Source organism: Poromitra crassiceps (genome assembly GCF_964638095.1).
Source record: "Poromitra crassiceps genome assembly, chromosome: 13".
Lineage (NCBI taxonomy): Eukaryota > Metazoa > Chordata > Actinopteri > Beryciformes > Melamphaidae > Poromitra > Poromitra crassiceps.
Window position 1 is genome coordinate 46,614,028 of NC_139644.1, and position 12,727 is coordinate 46,626,754.

At 45.6% G+C, this 12,727-nt stretch overlaps 1 protein-coding gene and 1 pseudogene across 2 annotated transcripts; both read right to left on the reverse strand.

The window, feature by feature from the left end:
• Positions 1 to 2,705: 2,705 nt before the first annotated feature.
• Positions 2,706 to 3,149, reverse strand: LOC310788598 (centrosomal protein 20-like; the record flags this gene model as incomplete). The annotated part of the gene is made up of 1 exon (XM_083650128.1): positions 2,706 to 3,149. The coding sequence occupies one exon, from the start codon at positions 3,147 to 3,149 to the stop codon at positions 2,706 to 2,708; it is 444 nt and encodes a 147-aa protein (XP_083506254.1).
• Positions 3,150 to 4,243: 1,094 nt separating this feature from the next.
• LOC310788599 (kinesin-like protein KIF3A pseudogene) lies at positions 4,244 to 12,469 on the reverse strand (annotated as a pseudogene). Its single transcript has 3 exons — positions 10,578 to 12,469; positions 7,958 to 8,226; positions 4,244 to 4,248 (listed from the first exon to the last, which is right to left on the reverse strand). The product of its transcript is annotated as a kinesin-like protein KIF3A pseudogene (transcript).
• Positions 12,470 to 12,727: the final 258 nt, after the last annotated feature.

Here is a 12,727-nt window from a genome sequence, read left to right on the forward strand (position 1 = left end):
TTTTGTAGCAGGGGCTTCCTACATGGAGGAACCTCCTGGGGAGCACGGGGAGAACATGCAAACTCCAAGGCCCTTGGAGGCCCTTTTGACGAGCCCACCTGGGCAGTATTCCTGCGTTCCTTTATCGCAAAATAACTGGGATGTGGAGGCTAAATGACGTCACATCCGTTATGTTAGCGTTCCATTTGCAGAAAACTTGAGCTGGGAAGTTCACTGTTCACTGGTCAGATCCAGTCGCTAGCCAGGCTAGCCATTGTTAGCAATAACAGTTGATAACAAGGCATTTTGCGCATACAAACACTGCAGCCTCATGTCCACACAGATAGAAGTTAGGCAGTGCTGTGTGTACAGCTGATTTAATGAGACACAAACAAGACAGAAGTGCTAAACAACATTGACTACGATTATAACTACCATTGTTGCGCGGCGCAGCCATCTTGGATTTTTGAGGTCTGGGCTGCTGAGGCTCCTACGAGTTTGGAATGGGAAATACCAGCTCTGGTGACGTCACCGTCCCAGCTCATGACCTTTGAAACGTAAGATTACCAGTTCCCAGTTATAAAGGAATACACAACATGCACTGAGGACAGGGACACACCCCCAGCACCCACAGCCTCCCAGGCAGGAACGAAACCCAGGACCTTCTTGCTGAGAAGACAGCGCTACCACTGTGCCACCATGCCTCTCTGGAAATATTTCCCCTGGATATTCTGGATAATGTTATACGAGAGAGCAATGTTGGTAAACAAACGGCTTACTGGGGGCAACTTTATAATGGGACCTTATGGAGCCAGCCTTGAGTGTCTCACTCTAGCAGGCTGTGCTTTTTACTAAATTCACTTCATCATTTTAAAAACTGCGACAGTTCACACAACTTTAATACGGTATACATACCGTAGCTATATTATACATCAGACCTGTGAGCTTTCTGCTCTCACTCAGAAATGTCCAAATATAAGCGATGTGATGTATAGTTTTTGAGATAATGTTTGTTTGGCACAACTTAGCGTTAACTGCTGGGGTTCCGCATTTCTGGGCGGCCATGATGTCACGCTGATTCGTTCTTAGTTTTATTATTATTAATGAGAAACAGGCGACACCAGATAGGCTCGATTGGCTGAACGTCTGCTGTAACCGACACATAAGGTCTGAAATTAGTATTACAGGACTTTTTTTGATTATTATTGATCATTTCATGTCCTCCTGGGGAGCAGCAGAAAGTAGCCTAATCAGTTAGGCTACATTATTTTTTACATTGTGATACTTGGATTACGTTACTGATTAAATTGTTTAACAGGTAGTTAATTACCGGATTACATTTTTAGCTGTGACTAGCAATGGTCCAGCTCTATAAGTCACTCTGTTGGTTCGTTGGTCGGTCCACAAAAGGTTCACCACGCTTTAGCGGGCACCGTTTGTGCCCTATTAGGAGGCTGAAATTTGGCACGCTGGCCAGCAGCTCTATAAATTACTCTGTAGGTTGGTCGGATGGTTGGTCGGTTGGTCCAGCTGTGGATATCTGTGACCAGATATGCGTGATGACATCACCCCCCTCTGTTGTGATGTCATCGACTCCTTTGTGAAATTTATCTATCTATTCTATCTATTATTATCTATCGATCTATTCTTGCATCGACAATTTGTCCTCAGGCTTGTGAGTCAGCATTCAAACCCTTCTGCTTTGGTAGGTGGCTTTGAAATGTTTCTGTGACACTTGTAAATACGTGCATATCTCTGATTTAGACTGATTTAGACCTTTAGTCACTAAAGGTTCCTCTTGTAGGGGTGGTGCAGTGGTAAGCGCTGTCGCCTCACAGCTCGAAGGTCCTGGGTTCGATTCCCACCTGGGACGCTGTGGGCTGGAGTTGTGACCCCCCCATATCTTCAGTGCCTACTGCCCAGGTGGGCTATCTCGTCGAAAGGGCCTTTCTGTGTGGAGTTTGCATGTTCTCCCCGTACCCCCCAGGGGGTTCCTCCGTACATAAGCCCCCACTAAAAACATGCAGAAGATCGTCATCTGACCAGTGACGACAACATCTGAAGTTGGTCCAATGATCGTCCAATGAAGGTCCCCGGGTGCTGGAAAGAAATAGCGACCACTGCTCCTGGCCTGCCCCCTGGAGGAAAGGACAAGCCTGGATGGGTCAAATGCAGAGGACATATTTCACCAGCCACCGTCAGCATGAGTGTGTGTTGTGGCCGCATGCATGTGTTGTAGTGTGTTGTGTGACAATAAAGACGGGCTGCCGTCTGAAAATCGTGTTGTACTGGAAACGTAGCTACTGTGGAGTAGAAGCTAAAACGGTTCCTCTAAACAGCGTTCCACGAACTACTATGGTTCCAATTTCCTGTGAACAAAACAAAAAGGGGAGAGCTCCCCCAACTGTTCCTAGATTTATGAAAAGGTTCCTGCGGTCCGAAAGCACCTTATCTGACTGAATTTAATATTCAACTTATTGTTTAAGCCACACATTAAAATCAGAATAGAACGAGAACATAATTTGGTAACATTTTAAAAGCAGTGTTTTCTTCATTCATATTCAGCTTAGCAAAATTCAAACTTAATGGCTGAAAATGATACTTTATGATACAATGTGCAAACAGGACAACATGCTTCTACGGGCAACGAGATTCAATAATCCAGAATAGTGCTGAAGCAGCTTTTTGGACCACGCTGTGCAAAACGTACCCAGTGCATCATCATGTTAGGCTTCAGGTCCAGGCAGTGTGCTGCTGGCAGTGGCGCCTGCTGGGAGAGAGGCGCTCCGCAGAAACACCTTCCATCCATTTTCACCACTACTGCTCAGGAAATGGGACACCAAGCCATACAGAAGGGGCACAGATTTGGAACCTGCATCCTCTGCTACTTTCAGCTCATTTGCCAGGAACTGTCTGTCCAGGGGAACCTGAGGTTGGCCTGATTCTGCAGTCAGCACCGAGGCAGTATATCTGTACTTGTTGAATTCAAGGTACTCCCGGATGAGCTCGTTGATGAGCAGGTTCTCGTGGGACAGCGGCGGGCGAGGGTCAGTCTGGGCATCCAGGGCGTTGAACACCTCCGCCCTAATGCGAGCCTTCAGCTGGCTCAGGACGCCGTGGGACTCCAGCGCTTCTCTCATGGTGCATTTCAGTTCAGTGATGGTCGCCATTGCAACAAGTGTGGTGTAAACAAAAACGCGAGTGTGCACAAGTAAGGCAAACACTAGTGATTCCTACGGTCCTACTTATAGCCTCTGCAGGGAAGGATTTATGACATCACTGCCGATGCCACAATGTCTGATGTCATCACTGATGATGTCACAGACAGAGAATACTGGTAATGTTACAAACCAAACGTCAACGGAGGGAGAGGCCGCTCCCCGGTATGATACTATGCAAATGGAGGAACTCCGCACCAATGACAATGTAACATCTAGAATGGGAGAGAAGGTTGTAACAATGTAACATCTAGAATAGGAGAGAAGGTTGTAACAATGTAACATCTAGAATAGGAGAGAAGGTTGTAACAATGTAACATCTAGAATAGGAGAGAAGGTTGTAACAATGTAACATCTAGAATAGGAGAGAAGGTTGTAACAATGTAACATCTAGAATAGGAGAGAAGGTTGTAACAATGTAACATCTAGAATAGGAGAGAAGGTTGTAACAACTAGCCTCTTTAAAAGAACAAACCCAAAGAAGGCAGCAGGCCCCGACACCATCTGTGGAGAGGTTTTCACAAAACTCTTTCAGATGTGTGTTGACCAATGTCAGTTCCCCTCTATTTGGAAAAAGTCCACCATTATTCCCATTCCTAAGGTAAAGAATCCTAGAGAACTAAACGAATTCAGACCGATAGCATTAACATCCATTGTGATGAAAAACCTAGAAAAAATCTTAAAGGAGGAGATCATCTCCCTGGCAGCTGAAAAGATAGACCCACTTCAGTTTGCCTATCAAACTGGCAAAGGTGTGGAGGACGCCAAGCTCCTCATCCTCGACAAAGTCTATGAACATCTAGAGAAACCTGGATCTCACGCCAGAATTCTATTTGCTGACTTCTCCTCAGCGTTTAACAAAATGCAGCCCCACATTCTAATAGAGAGGTTTAAATCATATTTTAATTTCCCTGATCAACTTTCGCTCCTGTGTTTAAACTTTCTAACGGATAGAACACAGCGTGTCCTAGTAAATGGCTCTATGTCTGGTATTTCAACTTCTAACACAGGTTCCCCACAGGGCAGCGTTTTCTCATCAGTCTTCTTCATCCTGTACACAGACAGCTGCAGATCTAACAGGGACAACAGCCTTATAGTCAAATACTCTGACGACACTGCACTCCTGTCGCTCCTCCAGGGGGCAGAGTCGAACCACGGTTGTGCCCTTCCCGATTTTGTCGAATGGTGTGATGAGAACTTCCTTGATCTTAACGTATCAAAGACAAAGGAGCTTATAATCGATCTTAGAAATAAGAAAGCTGACCCTGTCGCTAGCTCCATTCATGGTGAAGACGTCCAGATTGTTGATTCTTATAAATACCTGGGAACAGTGTTTGACTCGCATCTCAAGTTTGACACAAACATAGAGTCTCTTGTTAAAAGAGGCCAACAGAAAATCTATTTATTAAGGAAAATTAACTCCTTCAAAGTGTCAAAAACGATCCTGTGCACTGTTTACAGATCATATATTGAGAGCCTTATAACTTTTTCCTTTATATGTTGGTTTAACGGTTTGTCTGTGAAGGACAGAAATAGCCTTAACAATATCGTCAAAGTCTGCTCCAAAATCATTGGAGTTCAGCAGAGTGACATAAACGCGCTTTGGAAGAAGCGAGTGGTTCAGAAAGCAAAAGGTCTTATGGACCAACCTGACCATATCCTGTCCTCTAAATTTGCCCTCCTGCCGCTGGGACGGCGCTATCGGGCACCTTCCTGCAGAACAAACCGTTACTCCAAGTCCTTCATTCCCTCAGCCATTCGGCTGTTGAATGCAGAGAAGTAGAAAACTGCACTGACTGTATGCATGCAGTAGGCACTGAACCAATAACACTGTGTATCGTAGCATTTGCACTTTTTTCTGTATGCAAATTTTTTTACCTTTTATCTTACTTTCTATTTTATTTATTTTTTATGTATTTCTAAAACCAACTGTTTACACATGCACCCTATGCACTTTACATGTGTATAAACAATGTTGCGTCCTGCACCCTTGCGGCTCAGATCCATGTACGCGGAGGGACACGAGGAACTAAATGCACTATCTCGGTCTGATCACACTGAGCTCCTTTCCTATTTCCCTTCTTGTGTATGTATGTATTTTTGTATTTTGTGACCGAAATGAAATACATTATGTTTACTTGCAACGGTGATGAACTGTAGAAACTGAATTGCCCCCCGGGGATAAATAAAGTTTTCTCAACTCAACTCAACTCAACTCAACTCAACTCAACAACTAGAATGGGAGAGAAGGTTGTAACAATGTAACATCTAGAATGGGAGAGAAGGTTGTAACAATGTAACATCTAGAATGGGAGAGAAGGTCGCATCCAGCTCTTGAACAGGGCAGTCGCTTTTATTTCTCGCTCTCCCTTATCTCCCTTCTTTCCCTCTGCCTGCAACAACTCCCAGGGCAAACTTGCATTTGTCTACTCGAAATGACAAATATGGATTTATTGGATAAGCTGGTCTCTCAACGCAAATCAACTAAACCTTTTGGGGTCCGGGGAACCCCCACCCTCTGCCCAGACGGATTTCGCCACGGGACACGGGAAGACAACAGCGATTGACCCTAGGCTGTGACGTCATGAAAATTGAGATGGGCGGTCAGTGAATTTGAACTGTGAATTTGAACTGTGAAAAATGGATTATATCTGGATATATCAGAGAAATTCCACTGATCTGCAATAAGGAGAATATGAACTAATGTTGGCAATCAGAGACTTGACACCTGCTGTTGACTTTCTGGTCTGTGTGACCCTGGTCTGTGTGACGGAAAGGAATTCCAGGCAACCAAAACATTTCATCCTAATCTGGACTCTCTACTGCCAAGGACGCAGCTCTCCTGATATTTTCGTCTGCAACTGAGCTCTTCCCCCCCCCAAACCCCCCGCCTTGTTCAGCTCTTGCACCATCCACCCCACCCCCCCCCCCCCCTCTCCCTCTTCCTCCGATATACATCCATCTGGCGCTGATCACAGCGAGCCACTTGCGTTGTTTGAGGAGCTAATGCAACGGTGGCGCTGCGCACGTGGCGACCCGGCTGAGGGCAGTAGATGGTCCTTTGGAATCTGTACATAATGCAACAAATGTTTATGTATTGTATAATATTGAAGTGCGCCTTTATTACTTTAAAACTAGTAATAATGTATCTCAATTCTGAAGTGTGCCATTATTACTAATCTCAAACTAGTAATGATGTTGTAATTATCCACTACTGTCTGATGTGAACCAAAGTGCCCTTCTGGGACATACGAATAAACTTGAACTTGAACTTGAACTTGAACTTGAAGGTTGTAACAATGTAACATCTAGAATGGGAGAGACGGTTGTAACAGAAGGTTGTAACTATAGCCGTTTTCCCACATGCGTACCGGAAAATTACCTGTAAGTCAATATCGGACATTTCCCTGAATTTCCCTTCACACCTCAGCGCTCGCATGTGGGAATCTAGCAGCGGAATTGCCTGTATGTTGGGGGGCGGGGGAGGGGGGAGCTTATTTGGGGGGTCGGCAAAACTCCCCTCTCTGCTCGAGAGAGACCAGTCCTTCCGCACTTTGCAGCAGCCACACAGGACAGACACAGCGAGAATGGCAGAGGCTTGCAAGCTGCCCAACGCTTGTATGTATGTAGAGAAAGCAAATGCACAAAGCGAAATGTGGAAGTAGTTTGCTTTGATGTGCGCGAATGATTAGATGATGCACGCTGGAAGTGAACGTTAAGCAACGTGTGTACACCTCGCCCAGAGAAGGACCGGTGTCGCGGAAAATGACTGCACCCGTTTCTCACTTGTATCCGTTATCGCGCATACCGCTCTTCTGACTGGTTCGAAACTGGTGAAATGTCCGCGACGACGGGGTCGCGCTTATACCGGAACAACAACTTTCCCACATGAAGGCATTAGACCACGTTCCGGTCATTTTGCGGTACAAAGCGCAGTTTGGAAAAGGGCTAATGTAACATCTAGAATAGGAGAGAAGGTTGTAACAATGTATCAGAATCAGAATCAGAATCAGCTTTATTGGCCAAGTATGCAAACACATACAAGGAATTCGGCTCCGGTTAGCTTTGCTCTCAAGTACACACAGAGTACACAAGTGCACACATATAGAGAAAAATAAAAAAGGAGAAAGAAGGTTACACATAGTCAAGGCAAGAATACTTTGTAAAAAATACTTTGTAAAAATACTCTTTTTACAGTGACTGCTATACAATGTGGTGACTGTGCTATATACAATGTAGTAAAGTGGCTATTTTTAAATATGAATATATTAGGGAGTGTACAGTCAAAGTGTACGGTAGGTGTGCAACAACGTTTGTGAACAAGGTTTATACAGATTATATATTTATATCTATATATATATATTTTATATATGAATATATAAGGGGATGTACAGTAGTGCAACAACGCTACGTAGGTTTGTAAACAAGGCTTATACAGGGATTGCATTTTAAATATGAGCCGTTCAATGTGAACGAGGCTTGAGTTTACAGTGAACACAGTGAACAATGAACATAAATTAAGTGAGTGGCTGGTTTAAGTGGTTTTAAGTGGTTTTAAGGTGTTCAGCAGAGTAATGGCCTGTGGGTAGAAACTGTTTTTGCGTCTATTGGTTTTGGCGTGCAGAGCTCTGAAGCGTCTGCCCGAGGGGAGGAGTTCAAACAGGTCGTGGCCAGGGTGAGATGGGTCCGTGATGATCTTTCCTGCCCTTTTTTTTTTACTCTGGAGGAGTACAAGTCTTGGATGGAGGGCAGGTTGGCACCGATGATCTTCTCTGCAGTCTTGACTGTCCGTTGAAGTCTGCGCTTGTCCTGTTTGGTGGCAGAGCCAAACCAGACAGAGATGGAGTTGCAGAGGACAGTGTAGAACTGTACCAGCAGCTCCTGGGGCAGTTTGTACTTCCTGAGCTGGCGTAGGAAGTACAGCCTCTGTTGTGCCTTCTTGATGATGGAGCCAATGTTGGCCTCCCACTTTAGGTCCTTGGAGATAATGGATCCCAGGAACTTGTAGGAGTCCACCGTAGACACTGTGCTGTTGGAAATGGTGAGGGGGGCAATGCAGGGGGGCTTTTCCTGAAGTCTACAATCATCTCTACAGTTTTGAGCTGGTTCAGTTCAAGGTTGTTTTGACCACACCAGAGGGCCAGGCGTTCAACCTCCTGTCTGTAGGCAGACTCATCGCCGTCTCGATGAGTCTATTAGCTGTTAATGAATGACATTTTTTTTACTATCTTTATTGTACACAAGTTCAAATACAAAGGTAACAAATATATAGACATAGACAGTAAAACAAGATAAAAATGACAAGACAAAAAAAAAATCACATTTCATAGGTTACGGTCCGAGTTTATGTTACATGCAGCATTATCATGCTCGCTTAGCCTAAAATTAACTTTAAAGTCGAACTGAACCCGTTCGTCGTGTGCGTCGGAGTCCGTTTCAGACTGAAAAGATAACTTGTCAGATCACAGGTTGAGAGGCAGGTCATAGTATCATGTCCATGATTTTATTTGACAATTCTGGGGACTGGATTGGGCTTTGGCCAATCCTGGCAGGTTCCGCCTCCAAATCGAGTGGGATTCAGCATGTTGTTGCGCTCTCCTCGGGAAGAGCCTGCTGACGCGAGGTTAGTGGCTGAGTGGAGCTCAGCGAGCCGCAGGCAGCCAGCTGCTTCGTGTTGCTGAGCGGAGAGTGCAGCCCGTCGGCCTGGAATCTCCGAGGTGCGACCCCTGACAACCACGCTCTCAAGCGCGCGCGATTATCGCTATTGCTGTAAATACGATATTCCTGGAATGCGCGTTTTAATGAGCCAGTTACATTTCTTTCCATTCTTAAGCATTACAGTTTAGTTTATTGTGTATATCAACATACAATTGGCCAAGTTAGTAGTTAGTTTATGGGATAGGAATTCTGCCAGATGACAGGCACTAGGCGCCATTTTCTCTTTCTTTGGAAGAGAAAATTATCCTGAAATGAAGATTTGATTGACAGCTGCCATGTCGTGATATGATTGGTTGAAATGGGATAGAAATTTGATAGTACTAGGTGACGTCAGCAAGCTGTAGATTACTGTTATGAATGAAATCTTGAAAAATGAACTTTTGATGTGAAAAAGTGTGAAAAACTAAAGAAATTAGATTTTTGTGATTTTTTTTGGCATACATTATTAAATAGGTGCACTGCATACCCAGGTATTTGAACTAAAATAAAATAAGTCATTTTTGGATTCAGCTCGACTTTAAGGTCTTAATGGCTTTTGTTTTTGACTGACATTAATCTGATCAATGATAACTCCTGAATGACGTGACGTGGTGATCGTCACAATATCACTTACTGTATCTATATCTATACTAATAAGAATGAGAAGTGTCTGTGTGTGGGTGTGTGAGCAGAATTTTGTCCAGCCACACAGCTATGCTGTTTTACGTGTGATCAGGTAAATTGTAAAGAGCACCTGTGCGGGTGACCTGATGGAGCCAGATTTTTTTATCGGGTAATTGCCCTAATTACCTAATGATGTGATGTCACTCGAGCAATGATGTCATCAGTGATGTCATCCTCCCTGGCTGAACAGACTGGGTGGGTCTAACTCCCAGGGGGGTGGGGGGTTCTGTGTGTGTGTGTGTGTGTGTGTGTGTGTGTGTGTGTGTGTGTGTGTGTGTGTGTGTGTGAGCAGAATTTTGTGCGGCCACAGCTACTGTATGCCGTTTTACATGCGATCAGGCTGAAACTTTCAGGAAGTGTAAAGAGCACCCGTGCAGGTGACCTGACAGCTGGATTTTTTCATTAATTAGGTAATTGCCCTAATTACCTAATAATGTGATGTCGCTCGAGCAATGATCTCATCAGTGATGTCATCAGTGATGATGGCATCCTTCCTGGCTGAGCAGACTGGGTGGGTCTAACCCACAGTGTATACAATTGGAGATGTCACCAGTGATGTCACTCGAGCCCTTGATGATTGTCATCATCAGTGATGTTACTTGCGCAATTGAGTGATGTTATAATGATGTAATCAGTGAGTGATGTCATCAGTGCCAAGTGTCACTGATGACGGCATTCTGAGCATGCTCAGTTGAGTAATTGTGGGTCACTGTGCAGTGCCCCCTATAGAAGATGGGAAATCGGCTGTCCTGTCAGTCCCTGCCTATGGCGATGCTCAATGCTCATGTGCAGTTTCAGAATGATTGGCCAACACATATATATACTGTATATATATAAACCCATTGTGGAGAAAAATTTATTCAGACAGACGGACGGAGAGTTTTCCTCATTCTATAGGATGGCCTGATCAATCGAGCCAGGGGTGGACCTGCAGCTGCTCCAGGGTGAAGCCAGGGGTGGAGCTGTAGCTGCTTCAGGGTGAAACGCCTAGAGTCACACTTCTTCAGACATCCTCTCAGAAAATCCTCACAATTTTTGGAAAAGCCGTCACCCAGTTTGGGATTTTTATGCACAATCTGCCTCTTTTTGTCAAATGGCAGAACTCCAGCCAGTAGCCTGAACATCAGCACCCCCAGCTCCCACACTGTGGTGGGACCGGCTGTGTAGGAGCCTTGCTGATACCACTCTGGAGGGATGTAGGCCTCGGTTCCATAGAATGTGGTGTAAGATCCTTTCTTCAGGACGCAGCCACAGCCGAAGTCAATGAGCCGTACACGCAGAGCATCGGAGCACGTTTCTATCAGAATGTTCTGCAGCTTGATGTCCCGGTGAAACACTCCTTTGCCTTGAATCTCTGCCACTGCGTCAACCAGCTGCTTCATGATGATCTTAGCCCTGTGTTCCTTGATGCGGCCTCCTCTGGCCTCCAGGTAGGCTTTGAGGTCCACGGCCGGGACGGGCCTCTCGAGCACGAGGACCAGCTCGTTGGACAGGTCGAACCAGTCGAGCAGGGTCACGGCTACAGTGCTACCAACTGACCTGGGTTCAGCTCCCTTTCCTGCTTTCTGCAGCAGTACCACCTCCAGTGGAACCCGATGCCACTTACCATTCCGAAGCCTTAGTGTGTAGCGCACATTTACCTTGTGAATATGTTTTATTGCAACAGGCAAACCGTCCGACCTCCGATAACCACTATAGACCGTTCCATAGCCCCCTTTACCAAGCGGGCCAACCTCCTCGTACTTGGCCTTAAATGTGGCTACCAAATTAAGGCCCGGGTCTACAGAACTGGCCTTAAATGTGTCTACACATTTAAGGCCAGTTCTGTTGATCCGGGCTTTGTTCTTAATGTTCTTGGCCCGATTGGCATAGCGTAGGGTACTGATGGTCTCATCGTAATTGTAGTCTGCTGGGCCTATGTTTGCACACATCATGGTCTTGGAGTTTCCTCCTAGTGAATCCTGCAGCAGATGGGTGAGTTTAGAGTTCCTGTAGGGTACGTGTGTATTCTTGCCATCCACCAAGGCAGAGATGACGTTCCCCAGCGTCGAAAGAGAGAGATTGGTCTTTGTTGCTTCCTTTAACCGCTGTCCTGTGGCTCCAGTCTTCCCCTGCCTCTCAAAACCCGCGAGATCAACCAGATGCAGTTTGCCTGTGCGCACATGCTGGTTTCCATCCACACCTTTCTCACTGCACTCTATGGTGATGGTGAAGATGGTGTGAGAGCGGGAGCTATGCTGGTTCATGTTGGTGGCACCAACAGAACGTTTTTTGTGCCCCAGTGTCATGATCCTGTACATGTCGTCAGCATTGTTCACCACACAAGTAGAAAGGTCTTTGATGTATACACCAACATCTGGCCTTTCTTTCACCTCTAGCCTCTGCATCTGGTCCTTGCGCAGCAAGTCTCGCACTTCCTCATTGTAAATCTCCAGGTATGACACACGAACCAAAAAGCGGGTGTCACCCTCCGCCTTGGCGATGTGGCCAAAGACATGAGCAAATGAGTTGGGGATGATCCCTCTGTTTTCTGGACTTGCTCTCACACCCTCCATGGTGAACGTTTTCCCCGTGCCAGTTTGCCCGTATGAAAAGATGGTGCCATTGTGACCCTCTAACACGGAGTCAATGATGGGGCGGGCTGTGAGATTGTACACATCCAGCTGTTTGCTGTCTGGTCCGAACACCGTGTCAAAGGTGAAGGTCTTGGGAGGCTCGTGGGGAGTCTCAAGTTTGTTGACAGTTATGGTCAACAAACTCTCGTCCACACTGACAGCATGCTTGTGGCCCATCATTTTCTCTTCCTGGTTTAGGGGACGGCATCTCACTACCACCTTCACATGGTCACTGACCTCCAACTTCTCAGGTTTATCAACCTTATTGCTCGGCATGGGCAAAAACTACAGAAAGACGAGTATTTGATTTGTCTTCTAATAATGCCAGCGCTGTAAAGTTGTGATTGTTGTATTGACTAGTGCAGTGCCCGTTCACTCACTCACTTGGACTGAGTGCGCTTACACAAACTCTACCGGTCCTACTTATAGCCTGTGCAGGGAAGGATTTATGATATCACAATGTCTATGACATCATCCGTTTCTGTCGTAAATCCTTGCATGATGATGTAATCAGTGATGTCACCGAGATTGTAA